The sequence below is a fragment of the Bubalus kerabau genome, chromosome 1 (genome assembly GCF_029407905.1).
Source record: "Bubalus kerabau isolate K-KA32 ecotype Philippines breed swamp buffalo chromosome 1, PCC_UOA_SB_1v2, whole genome shotgun sequence".
In the NCBI taxonomy this organism is placed as follows: domain Eukaryota; kingdom Metazoa; phylum Chordata; class Mammalia; order Artiodactyla; family Bovidae; genus Bubalus; species Bubalus kerabau.
Window position 1 is genome coordinate 176,211,102 of NC_073624.1, and position 13,855 is coordinate 176,224,956.

The window sequence follows — 13,855 nt, forward strand, 5'->3', positions numbered from 1 at the left end:
TTCAATTGTGTGCATGTCTGTCTGTGCTGGGGCTCTGCCTTGGTGAATGCCAAACGCGTAATGTACCAACTCTGAATAAATACAGGGGGCTGCTTGGAGCCCAGGGCTGAGGGTAAGATGGCAGGCTGTGTCTGGCTGGGTTCCCTTACAAAGAAAGTTGTGTTGACCGGCAATGTCTGCCATGGTGACACCCACTAGACCCATGTCTGGAATGGGGATGCTGGGAGAAGAGGCTACACGCTGGCCACAGGATCAGAAAGGGACAAGGTGTATGTTCCATCGGTGCCTTAGGTGGTGGTTCTGTTTCCCAGGCTGTCTTGCCTCACTGGCCAGGTGGCTGAGGAAGCAGTCTGAAGGCTACGGAGCTCCAAGTGGCTTCTCCAGGCCCCAGGAGAGCACAAGCCCCAAGCTAGAAGGAACTCAGAAGGGTAGCCTGTGCAGGGCTCTACAGGGATGTACATGCTCAGGGCCGCGACGACATCAGCTCTTTGTTCTCTGGAGTCAGTTTTAGCCACGCAAAGCCAGCTGGTTGGCTGTTGAAGAGTCAGAGGCAATTTGGGGTTAAGAACACTTTTCCACAGCACTTACCCAGAAATAACCTTCATCTCTGGATAAACTTTTCAAACTAAGAGGTCTCTCTTCTATGTGCTACTGAGAAATCAAAACTGAGGAAAAGGACAGTCTTACTTTAATCAAGTTCCAGAATGAGGACACACAGCTTTGCAAAGCACTGTCTCAGCAGAAGACGCAAGGATGTGTGCACAGAATGTTTCTAGAAAATACCAAAGGCCCCAAACAGAGCCGCGACGTTGCCTTCTGCTCCTCCTCGATGCCACTCGGTACCCATGGTGGGCCTGCTACTTGGTCCAGCTGACTTTGGGAATGTCATAGTGCTCTGTGAGCGTGTCCAGGTGTCTGTTGAAGTCCTGGGAAAGCCAAGGGGAAATGCCATGTCAGCAGTGCCCAGTCCCTTTTCTCCATGCTCTCTCTTCTCAGTGAACCCCCACCCCCTTTCAAATCCACCCTGCCAGGCCTCCTGGATGCCCTGCCCTTAAATGACCCTGGGGAGGCTGGGTGGATCTGCCAGCACTCCAATGCTCCTCTGCCAGGTTCCCAGCCTCTCGGCCCAGCCTGGCCCCTATGTGGCCCAGTCTCCCCCACCAGCACGTGACGTACCTCTACTCTCTGCTTGTGGGTTTTGGATGCTTTCTTCAGGATCCTTTCCATTTGCTGAAGAGAGGAGAGAAGTGGAGGTGAGTCACATGCCTGGTGCAGCCCGGGCCAGCCTGGCTCTCACACTCAGTATGGCTGGAGGTCTCAGGATATACACCCCGCCCCTCCCTCGACTCCACTCAGGAGGGTCTAGCAGGGATGCGTGGCCATAACATGCCCCACTAGGAACTCTCATCAGCTGCTGTTTGGTCTGAGTGGTGGGAGACATACTACCATTGACTTAAGGAGACCCTGCTGGGAGCTATATATGCGCTTCCTGCATCCTTTGGCAATTGACTGCTTTCCCAGTTTGCAGAAGAAGAAAAGTCTCAGAAGGGGTCTGAGGAAGGATAATAAATGAGGAAGGTAAAGGGCCTGACACATATTAAGAGCTTGAGTGACAGTGTGTGCGTGCTCAATCGTGTCCGACTCTCTGCAACTCCATGGACTATAGCCCACCAGGCTCCTCTGTCTACGGCATTTTTCCAGGCAAGAATACTCGAGTGGGTTGCCATTTCCTTGTCCAGGGGATCTTCCCAACCCAGGAATCGAACCCGTGTCTCCTGTATCTTCTGTACTGGAGGCAGATTCTTTACCACTGAGCCTCCTGAGTGATGGTACACAGTATCAAGGAGGCTACAAGATCCAGATCACCTTGACAAGCATAATGCTGGAACATCCATCCTGTACCACCATGCCCTCCCCCATTCCTTGCTTAACACCAGCAGTACCTGGTATGAGTTAAAAGCATGGGATGCAGAGTCAGACTGATGTGGGGCCACACCCGGCTCTCACTTACTAGCTGGGTGACTGCGGCCAACTCACTGTGGTGCTCCCCCACCTCCCCTGCAAATGAACCCAGCTGCCTGGTACTGCTGCCCCAGTGCAGTCCCCTACCATGCTGACTCTGGGCTGGTCCTGTGACACAGTTTACTTAACAGAATTCAGTGCCAGTGCTGAAAACATAGGAAGACCTAGCAGCTTTTGCTTTGTGTTCTTAGAAGGTAGTCATCATGTGGGAAGTCTGATGACCTTGCTGGAAAGAAAGGACCTGGAGAATGAGATGACGTGTGGGGAGGGATGTCCTGGAAGCTCTGAGGTACCAGACACTCCATGGTGAAGCTATCTCAGATGTTCCAGCCTGGCTGGGCTCCAGCTGCCATCTTGGTATACCAGGTTCCCAGGGAGGCCAGCAGAAGAAGCACCCAATTAAAGCCAGTCAACCCAGGGAAGCTTGAGATAGACTGTAGACTGCCACCTGGCTGTCTCCTTTGCTGCCTCCTCATCTCCCTCTGTATCCAGTTGGCTAACACCTGGCTGACACTCCCTCTCTCTCTCAAGTCTCTGCTTTGTCCATCCCTGCCTCTTCCTGCTGTGAGCCCAGTGGGGTTCATGTCTCCTCACAAGAGGCCATGCTGACCTGACCAGCTGTCACCAATGCCAGGCACTTGGCGGGGCTCTGCCCTCCCTCCTCCCACTCCATGCACCAAATTCACAGGCTAACACAGGTGCTGGCACATACCCCACTTCACAGACAAGAAAAAATCAGGACCAGAGTGAAGAGTGGGTGATGGAGCTGGAGATGCCAAGCCCTGACCCTTTCCACCAGGCTGGAGCCTTCTAGGAGCTGTCCAGCCTATAACACCCACTGTGCTCAATCCAACACTCTTCCGTGAGGGAATCCGCATTTCCCAACTGTCCTCGCTTTGCCTGCACCTTCTCCCCCACACCCCTCTCCTCCATCAAACAAAACCCTCAGGAGTCCTTCATTTCCAACAACAAAAATTTCACCTTGATCTTCTACCCTCCAGCTGGAGGAGTTTCTCCATTCCCTTTGACAGCAAATCTCCTGAGACTCGTTACAAATCCTTGTCTGCACCTCTGCCTTTCCCCACCCCCACGTGGATCCACTCAAATCAGTCTTCCTTCCCTCCCCACCACAAACGCCACAAACGGCTTGGAGTGCAGTTGATCACTTCTAATTAAAAAAAAAAAATTTTAAGGAATTCAGGGTAAATCAGATTTATTTATGGCTGTGTGAGCGTGGGCTCTTAATGGTGGTGTTCGGTCTTTCTTTCTAGTTGTGGCACTTGGGTGTAGCTGTCCTGCAGCCTGTGGGATCTTAGTTCTGTGGATCCTTAACCACTGGACCACCAGGGAAGTCCTGCTTATTCCTCTTGGAACACTTTCTCCACTCAGCTCCTAAGAACATGCTCTCTCCTGGTATCCTTCTGGCTTGTGCTCCCTTGCAATTTCCTCTCTCCTACCCTCTGATCATCAGAGGTTTGATCCTAGACCTCTTCTGTCATTATGCCTCCTCGAAGGATCTCATGCAGTCCCAGAACAACTACCCAGACCTTTCCTCCAAACTGCAGGTTCAGGTATCAAAGAATGTCCATGAGAATTCTCTGCTTGAATTTTTAACAGGCACTCAAATTTAACCTCTAAAACCAAGATCTTTTCTTTTTTTTGGCTGCACTGGGTCTTTGTTGCAGCATTCGGGGTCTTCACTGCCATGCATGCTGCCTTGCTGCACACAGGCTTAGCTGCTCCAAGATAAGTGGATCTTAGTTCCCTGACCATGGATGGAACCCACGTCCCTTGCACTGGAAGGCAGATTCATAACCATTGGAGAGTGTGTGTGTGTGTGTGTGTGTGTGTGCACATGCACGCTCTGTTGCTCAGTTGCCCCACCGACTGTAGCCCATTAGTCTCCTCTGCCCATGGAATTTTCCAGGCAAGAATACTGGAGTGGGGCAATAAGAGAAGCCACTTCAATGAGAAGCCCTCACAATACAAGTAAGAGTAGCCACTGCTGGCCACAACTAGACAAAAGGCCCTCACAGCAATGAAGACCCACCTCAGGCAAAAATAAAATTATATATATATAAAGAATACTGGAGTGGGGTGCCGCTTCCTACTCCAGGGGATCTTCCTGACCCAGGGACTGGGTCTATGTCTCCTGTATTGGTACCATGTCTCCTGCATTGGCAAGTGAATTCTTTACCACTAGTGCCACCTGGGAAGCCCAAGAAGTCCCTAAAACTAAGATCTTGCTCCCCCGCTTTATAGAAACCTGCTTTACTTACAGTCCTTCCAATTTCAGTAAACCAGTACCTCCATTCACCCAGCTTCTCCCACCAAAAATCTTGATCATCCTTGATTCCTCTTTCCCAACCCACACCCAACCCATCAGCTTATCTGGCTATTCTTCCTTCAAAACCAGTCCCAAACTTGACACCTTCCATTACTTCCACTATGACTGCCCTACTCTGAGGGGCCATTATTGGTCATTTTGACAGTTGTATGAATCTCTCTCTCCCATCCCATCCCAACTCCAGCAGTAAAATCCCAGCCCTGCCTCTGACTAGATTCTTAAGGAAGCAGCTTAACTGCATTCACTTGTTAAATCCTCACCACAAACCTATTGGTTTGAGGCTGGGACTTGAGTCCATTACAGAGATGAAGAAATTAAGTTGTGGGAGGTGAGCCAGCTCGCCCAGAGTTACATCACCAAGAGCAGCAGAGATAGAATGGGACACAATCTTGTCAAAGCCAGTGAGTTGTCTCTCTCTCTTTTTTCTCCTATGACTCAATTAGGCCTGGAAGTAATGAGTTAATTTTTGCTGATATTACTGGACAAAATCACCAAGTCCAGGGTTAGTGTTTCTCAGCCTGGGCACTAATGACATTTTGGGCCAGATCAATCTTTGCCGGGCCTGAGCGGGGCGGGGGTGGGGGTGGGTGGGTGCACACATTGTCTCAAGCACTAGCAGCACCCCTCCCCACCCCTCAACACACCCAAGTTGTAAAAAAAGAAAAAAAAAGTTTCTAAACAAAACGTCTCTAAACATTGCCGAACTGTCTTGAGGCGGGAGGTGGGGGAGGAACAGCATCCCGGTGGGAACCAAGGGACCTAGACTGATTACTCCCTCCCCCAAGCATAATGGGCAGAACTTATCTATCCCACGCTGACCTATCCTTCCGTCACCTGAATTTATTAAATATTTAACATGAAGAGAATTCATTCATCAGAGCTTGAAAATACAACATATTTGAAGCTGCCAAAGTTGTCATGGAAACACTCTGTGGTGACTTACAGCAGCTGGTACGCTCATTTAACGTCAACCGTGAACATCAACTGAGCACTGACTTTATGCCAGACTAAGTGCCATTTATCCACGTCACCTCATGCAAAGTTTCCATCCCTCTTAGGAGACAGCATTATCCTGACCCTTATATTTGTGGAAACTGAGGCACCAAGAGGTGAGTCACTGACCCAGTGTCACAGGGCAAATGAGCGACAGCGTTGGAATCGAAACCTGGGTCTCTGTCTCTCCCCTTTGTGGTCCACTCTGGCCGAAGAATCTTCTTGTCCTCCCCACCGTGAACTCTTCCTCTCTTACGCACTATCTTCTCCCCGGAATTAAGGTCCTCTCTGACCGTTCTCCCTACCCCGTGCGTCCCGGGTCTTGCCTCTGAATCCATCCAGGGAGACCCCGACTCGCGATGAGGGGCATCCCGAGGCTTCCCACCCGCCTTACCCGCTTCTCCTGCATCTTCTCGAATGCCGCTTGGGCCGGTGTCCGCTTGTCCAGTCCGCGCCGCTTCTCCTCCTCGTTCTTTTTGCTCGTTCCCATCGCTTCCAGGAGTTTCGCCTTGTCTTTGTCTTTCTTTTTCTTCTTCCTAGAAGATGAGTCGGGTAGGAGAGGTGGATAACGGCGCATCAGAGGGCAACACCCGGAGGTCTCAGGGAGAGGCTTAAAGAAGAGAATACAGGGTCTCCTGGGATTCAGGACTTACCGCTTAGTCACTCCAAGCTCTGCGACGCCTTTCAGCTTCAGGGGTCCCTTTTGGACCTGCTCGTAGGCCTCCATGGCCTCCTGGAAAGTTCAGGAAGTAAAACGCCACACTTCCGGTTTGATAGCCCCTCCCCCATACCCGCCTCCCTTTGTTTTTATTGGTCATCTCGGCGGCGCGCATGCGGTGTTGGAATTTTGACTTAAGCCACACTTCCGGGTTCCGGGCGGCTAGCCGGCAGAGTCAAGCTCGTCCTAGTCTTTGCGTCCTGTTTCCTGCCAATATTACCGACTTTGGCTCCCGACCCCGATTTCCCCCATCTTGGGCGCCTGGACCCGGGAAGCCAGTTGAACACAGGCCGTATTTCCTAAAACCCAGCGTTTTCTTGGGGCTTCCCTGGTGGCTCAGACTGTAAAGGATCCGTCTGCAATGCGGGACATCTGGGTTCCATCCCTGGGTTGGGAAGATCTCTGGAGGAGGGCACGGCAACCCACTCCAGTATTCTTGCCTGGAGAATCCCGAGGGATAGAGGAGCCTGATGGGCCACAGTCCATGGGGTCGCAAAGAGTCGGACACGACTGAGCGACTAAGCACAGCACAGCAACGTTTTCTTGAGTGGTTTGCCCGTATTTGGATATTGTGTTCTCTGTCACTGCCATATTTGAGGGTTCAATGGATAAACTGATTTTGTAAACCGTATAAGTAATCATTAGTTTTTCAGGTAAATGAGGATAGTATGTGAAATACTTTTGTGGTATTTAAAATATTTTTAAAAATCGATTTAATTGGGGTACAATTTATAGACAGTAAAATGCACCCATTTAAATTGTACCTTTCACGAACATTTAACTTGTATGTTGTTTTGTTGTTCAGTCACTAGGTCGGGTCTGACTCTGCCACCTCATGGACTGTAGCCTCCAGGCTTCTCTGTCTGCCACTATCTCCCGGATAGTGCCCAGACTTGCCCAGACTCATATCCATGGAGCCTATGATGCCATCCAACCATCTCATCCTCTGTGGTCCCCTTCTTCTCCTGCCTTCAATCTTTCCCTGCATCAGAGTCTTTTACAATGAGTCAGTTCTTCGCGTCAGGTGGCGAAAGTATTGGAGTTTCAGCTTAAGCATCATTCCTTCCAATGAATACTCAGAGTTGATTTCCTTAAGGATGACTGGTTTGATCTTGCTGTGCAAAGGACTCTCAAAAGTCTTCTCCAGCAGCACAATTGGAAAGCATCAATTCTTTGGCACAACTCATTAGCATTAAATATGTTCACAGTATTGTGCATCTATCTATTTATTTTTTATCAGATTACAAAAGATACACAAACATTAACTGTGGAATATGTAATTAAAAAAATACAGAAAAACCCAAAGAAGGCAGTAGAACCCATCTAGGGGAAAAAAAATCTGTTGCTGTGTTAATTTCTTTATTTCAATCTCTTATCTCTAATTTTAAAAAGTAAAAATGGGATCTTACTCCATGCTTGCTTTCTGTTTGACTCTTTTCTCTATCAGAATATCATGACTGCCTTTATGGATTTTTTTCTTTTTTCTTTTCATGTATTGAGTTAACATTTTTTATTGTTGAATTTTTAATACTGAGGAAAACAGGGAAGAAACCTAAAATCTCCCATAATTTTTTTCTAACATTAAAAATAAATAAATATACACACACACACACACACACACACACACACACACATACGTGCGCATGCTCCACGTAAGAAAACCATGCAGTACAGAAAAGGTTAAAAGAAAGAAAAAAAAGGAAAACAAGAGTAGAAAAACAAACAAAAGAGTAGAAACTTCCTGTTTCTTTCCAAACCGATTAACACGTTCATTTTGATTCTTTACAGCACAGAAATGTGTGTTGGTTGTATAGTCACTAAGTCATGTCCGATTCTTTAAGACCCCATGAACTGTAGCCTGCCAGGCTCCTCTGTCCATGGAATTTCCCAGGCAAGAATACTGGAGTGGGTTGCCATTTCCTTCCCTCAGGGAACTTCCCGACCCAGGGATGGCACCCATATCTCACACACAGTAGGTAGATACTTTACCGCTGAGCCACCTGGGAAAGCTAAAAGTGTGTATATGCCTATATAGGCATATATATATCTTGTGACATTCTTTTATTTCTGTCTCTGATTTTTCTTATCAAAATATCTCGAAACGCTTCACAAGAAAGCAGGTACACCTCTACCCCACCTTTCTCAAAGCTGCATGTCTGGTGGCTGAGTGACGCCCTCCCCAGTGACCATCTACCTGCCCATAAATTTTACCTGACTTTTGCAAGTGGCTTGAATCTGTAGCTGGCATATCGAGTGCAGCACTTTCACAGCATCATCTTTCAGGATTTGAAATAGCTCAACTGGAATTCCATCACCTCCACTAGCTTTGTTCGTAGTGATGCTTCCTAAGGCCCACTTGACTTCACATTCCAGGATGTCTGGCTCTAGGTGAGTGATCACACCATTGTGATTATCTGGGTCGTGAAGCTCTTTTTTGTACAGTTCTTCTGTGTATTCTTGCCACCTCTTCTTAATATCTTCTGCTTTGTTAGGTCCCTACCATTTCCTTTCTTTATTGAGCCCATCTTTGCATGAAATGTTCCCTTGGTATCTCTAATTTTCTTGAAGAGATCTCTAGTCTTTCCCATTCTATTGTTTTCCTCTATTTGTTTGCATTGATCACCGAGGAAGGCTTTCTCATCTCTCCTTGCTATTCTTTGGAACTCTGCATTCAAATGGGTATATCTTTCCTTTTCTCCTTTGCTTTTCGCTTCTCTTCTTTTCACAGCTATTTGTAAGGCCTCCTCAGACAGCCATTTTGCTTTTTTGCATTTCTTTTTTTTGGCGATGTTCTTGATTCCTGTCTCCTGCACAATGTCAAGAAACCTCCATCCATAGTTCATCAGGCACTCTGTCTATCAGATCTAGTCCCTTAAATCTATTTCTCACTTCCACTGTATAGTCATAAGGGATTTGATTTAGGTCATACCTGAATGGTCTAGTGATTTTCCCCACTTTCTTCAATTTCAGCAAATTTGCCATTTTTTCAATACGCCAGCAAATTTGGAAAACTCAGCAGTGGCCACAGGACTGAAAAAGGTCAGTTTTCATTCAGTCCCAAAGAAAGGCAATGCCAAAGAATGCTCCAACTACCGCACAATAGCACTCATCTCACACACTAGTAAAGTAATGCTTAAAATTCTCCAAGCCAGGCTTCAGCAATACAGGAACCGTGAACTTCCAGATGTTCAAGCTGGTTTTAGAAAAGGCAGAGGAACCAGAGATCAAATTGCCAACATCCACTGGATCATCGAAAAAGCAAGAAATTTCCAGGAAAACATCTGTTTCTGCTTTATTGACTATGCCAAAGCCTTTGACTGTGTGGATCACAGTAAACTGTGGAAAATTCTGAAAGAGACGGGAATACCAGACCACCTGACCTGCTTCTTGAGGTCAGGAAGCAACAGTTGGAACTGGACATGGAACAACAGACTGGTTCCAAATAGGAAAAGGAGTACGTCAAGGCTGTATATTGTCACCCTGCTTATTTAACTTATATGCAGAGTACATCATGAGAAACGCTGGGCTGGAGGAAGCACAAGCTGAAATCAAGATTGCTGGGAGAAATATCAATAACCTCAGATGTGCAGATGACACAACCCTTATGGGAGAAAGTGAAGAGGAACTAAAGAGCCTATTGAAGAATGTGAAAGAGGAGAGTGAAAAAGTTGGCTTAAAGCTCAACATCCAAAAAACAAAGATCATGGCATCTGGTCCCATCACTTCATGGCCAATAGATGGGGAAATAGTGGAAACAGTGTCAGACTTTATTTTTGGGGGCTCCAAAATCACTGCAGATGGTGACTGCAGCAATGAAATTAAAAGACACTTACTCCTTGGAAAGAAAGTCATGACCAACCTAGACAGCATATTAAAAAGCAGAGACATTACTTTGCCAACAAAGGTCTGTCTAGTCAAGGCTATGGTTTTTCCAGTACTTGTGTATGGATGTAAGAGTTGGACTGTAAAGAAAGCTGAGTGCTGAAGAATTGATGCTTTTGAACTGTGATATTGGAGAAGACTCTTGAGAGTCCCTTGGACTGCAAGGAGATCCAACCAGTCCATCCTAAAGGAGATCAATCCTGGGTGTTCATTGGAAGGACTGATGTTGAAGCTGAAACTCCAATACTTTGGCCACCTGATGCGAAGAGCTGACTCATTTGAAAAGACCCTGATGCTGGGAAAGATTGAGGGCAGGCGGAGAAGGGGACAACAGAGGATAAGATGGCTTGATGGCATCACCGACTCAATGGACATCGGTTTGGGTGGACTCCAGGAGCTGGTGATGGACAGGGAGGCCTGGTATGCTGCAGTTCGTGGGATTGCAAAGAGTCAGACACGACTGAGCTGAACTAGAACTGAACTGAATCTGTAGCAGTGGAATTGCTGAGTCCAAGAATATCTGTGTTTATGCATTTAAATTTGTATTTCTGTTGCCCAAACTGTGCCAGGGACTTTTTTGGGAGGGCATTAGCAGTGTGGAGAGCGAGAAAAAGTGAAAAGAAGCAAGCTCCCATAAATCTCGAGGGGGCCTGATGAAAGAGGGCAAGATGTCAGCCTTTTCGCATTCTACCTGCAGGGGGCAGCAAATGACTGCCCAATTTCCAGCCACAGGCTCAACCTTTGACCAGGTAGCACCAACTTCTCAGGGAGGGACAGGACAGACTCAGGTGGGAAGATCTGTTCTCCCCTAGGCAACCCAGCGGCTTAGGAGCTCCCTTTTTGTCACTTCCAAGGCTGTGTGCCCTGGAGCAAGTGGCTTGACTTCTTTGAATTTCTCTTCCCTCTTTTATAAAATGAGAATGATGATCACAACAACAACAGGTAATACTTATATGAATTCATATGGATAACCTCATTTACTCTCACAGTCACCCTTTTATGTAAATCATCCTCAGTTCAATTCAGTCACTCAGTTGTGTCCAACTCTCTGCAACCCCATGGAGTGCAGCATGCCAGGCTTCCCTGTCCATCACCAACTGTTGGAGCTTGCTCAGACTCATGTCCATTGAGCCGGTGATGCCATCCAACCATCTCATCTCATCCTCTGTTGTCCCTTTCTCCTCCTGCCTTCAATCTTTCCCAGCATCAGGGTCTTTTCCAATGAGTCAGTTCTTCGCGTCAGGTGGCCAAAGTATTGGAGTTTCAGCTTCAGCATCAGTCCTTCCAATGAATATTCAGGACTGATTTCCTTTAGGATTGACTGGTTGGATCATCCTAATTATACATTAATAAAACCCTAACCCTAAACCTAATTTTAATTAACATCCTAGTTTTATATTAATAGGTATAGAAACTGAGGCACAAATGTAATCCATGCATACTGAGTGTTCGACCCTTGTCACCCACTATGAGGCCATCCTCTCAAATAAGAGGATTACTTTTATAAATCTTTTTATAAAGATTATGCATTATTTTATAAATCTTAGGAAAGCGTTTCTCAACTTTTACTCCCCATTATTACCTCCTAAAGAGACCACTTTAATTTAATTTAAAGAGACAGTTAAATACTGATGAACTAAGATTTTGTCAGGGAGGTTTAAGCTTTGGAGGGCCACTTTGTGGCCTATTGAAATATTTGTTTTCTTGTCCCCTACTCTCCCGAACCAATTTTCATCCTCTTGAGGGTGATTAACTTCACTGATAATTTGTGTTCTAGGGGGGTAAACGTGGCAAATAAACTATGACACAATGCTTTTGATCACTTAAAATTTTTATTTCCTTTCTTTTAATTTGTATTTTATTTGGCTTTGTCGGGTCTTAGTTGTGTGGATTTTTGGTGTGGTGCATGGACTCTGTGGCAGGCTGACCCGGTAGCTGCAGCTCATAGACTCCAGGGCGTGTGTGTTTCAGTAGCTGCGGTGCATGGGCCTGGCTGCTCTGAGGCCTGTGGGTGGGATCGTAGTTCCCCCACCAGGGATCAAACCTGAGTCCTCTGCATTGCAAGGCAGACTCTTAATGACCAGACCACCACCCCTTAATTTATATCCTCTTAAAGAGTCTCAAGATTTTCATCATATGCTGCTGCTTTGTCTACAAACAAAGAAAATACAATGAATCAGTTAGGGCTTCCTCAAGGTCTTCATCCTAAGAGTATATTCTTCAAAATCACTTTCCAACTTTTCCAGGTTGTCAATGTCTTTGCTTTATCACATGACATCTCCCCCTGTGCTATCAAGGACTCTTGAAAGGAGCATTTCTTTAAGACAATCTGCATTGTTTTCAAAGAATAAGGTATGGAAAGGGGGGAGAAACACATATGGTATGGTGGGAAAACAGGGGAAATAGTGCCTTCCAAGCAAGACAGAGTTGTCGGTAACGTGGCACAGCCCTCAAGTAATCCCTGGTGGGACTTTGCTGGTGGCCCAGTGGTTAAGATGTAACCTCCCACTGCAAGGGGTGCGGTTTCGATCCCTGATCAGAGAGCTAAGGTCCCACCTACCTCATGGCCAAACTACCAAAACACAACACAGAAATAATATTGTAACAAATTCAGTAAAGACTTAAAAAAAAAAAAGGCCCACATTAAAAAAAAAAACCTTAAAAAAAAAGTAATCTCTGGTATGACATGGTAATGAAATTGAGCAGGACCCTGTAGGGCCTTGCCTGAGACAGACCCCCTTGTCTTCTGCCTTTTGTTCTTAGAAAAGTTTTAGTGTCCTAGGCCTTTCCCAAGTTCTGAAGAGTGAACTTAATCAGAGAAGTGAGAAAATGTAGAAAGAAAGGAAAACAGGTAAGCAAACAAAATAGTAATACTTTAGTCATTGACATAGTAAAAGACCTTTAGTTCCTCCTCAAAAACTGTAGATGATATTCCGAGCCCTAATTGAGCTGTTTTGGTTTCCCTAATGGCTCAGACGGTAAAGAATCCGGCTGCAATATGGGAGACCTGGGTTTGATCCCTGGGTTGGGAAGATCCCCTGGAGGAAGGCATGGCAGCTCACTCTAGTATTCTTGCCTGGAGAATCCACATGGACAGAGGAGCCTCATGGGCTATAGTCCATGGGGTCCCAAAGAGTCAGACAGGACTGAGTGACTAAGCACAGCACACAGCAGATATTGAAACCCCCAGCAGGGGGAAGAAGTTAACTGTATGCTGCCCACAAGCAGGTAACCCCAGACTGGTTGGAATCAGAAGGTTGAGGATCGAGATTCCCCCAAATAGCCACCTTGATACCTCACCACCACCCAGTGAAAAGGACATACAAGAGCTGACCATTCACCCTGTGACTTGCTCTTTCACCTTGCTTTTAAAAACCCTTTCCTGAAAAGCATTACGGTTTTCAGGTCTTTTGAACATGAGCTGCCCATTCTTCTTGTTGGGCTCTGCATTGGGCACCTTGCCATAAACGCTGAAATTTCCTTCTGAACAATCCGGTGTCATTAGATTGGCTTTGCTGCAGGCAGGGGGTCAGACCCAAGTTTGGTTCAGTTCCAATGAGCTAGGTATATCACCTCTGAGGTCTTTCCCCCACCAACCCATAAATTCAGTCCAATCATAAGAAAGCATCAGACAAATCAAAATGAGGGCCATTCTACAAAGGCTCTGACTAGTACGCCTCAAGACTGATTTTGTTGTTGTTGTTCAGTCACTAAGTCGTGTCTGACTCTTTGCAACCCCATGGACAGCAGCACGTCAGGCTCCTCTGTCCTTCACTATCTCCCGGACTTTGCTCAAATTCATGTCCACTGAGTTGGTGATGCCATCCAACCACCTCATCTTCTGCCACCCCCTTCTTGTTTTGTCTCCAATCTTTCCCAGCATCAGGGTCTTT

General features: G+C 46.6%; 1 protein-coding gene across 2 annotated transcripts in view; it reads right to left on the reverse strand.

Moving 5' to 3' along the window:
- Positions 1-666: 666 nt before the first annotated feature.
- The window catches only part of FAM32A (family with sequence similarity 32 member A), a 271,335-nt gene continuing 258,146 nt past the window's right edge, over positions 667-13,855 (reverse strand). The window contains exons 2-5 of one of the 2 annotated variants that reach the window (XM_055542189.1): positions 6,016-6,113; positions 5,757-5,898; positions 1,177-1,230; positions 667-926 (exon numbers count right to left, since the gene is read on the reverse strand). In XM_055542189.1, the coding sequence (XP_055398164.1) occupies positions 858-926; positions 1,177-1,230; positions 5,757-5,898; positions 6,016-6,089 (339 nt within the window). In that variant the 5' untranslated portion in view covers positions 6,090-6,113 and the 3' untranslated portion in view covers positions 667-857. Of the gene's footprint in view, positions 927-1,176; positions 1,231-5,756; positions 5,899-6,015; positions 6,159-13,855 lie in introns of those variants that run through there. The other variant, XM_055542178.1, reaches the window with a different exon arrangement.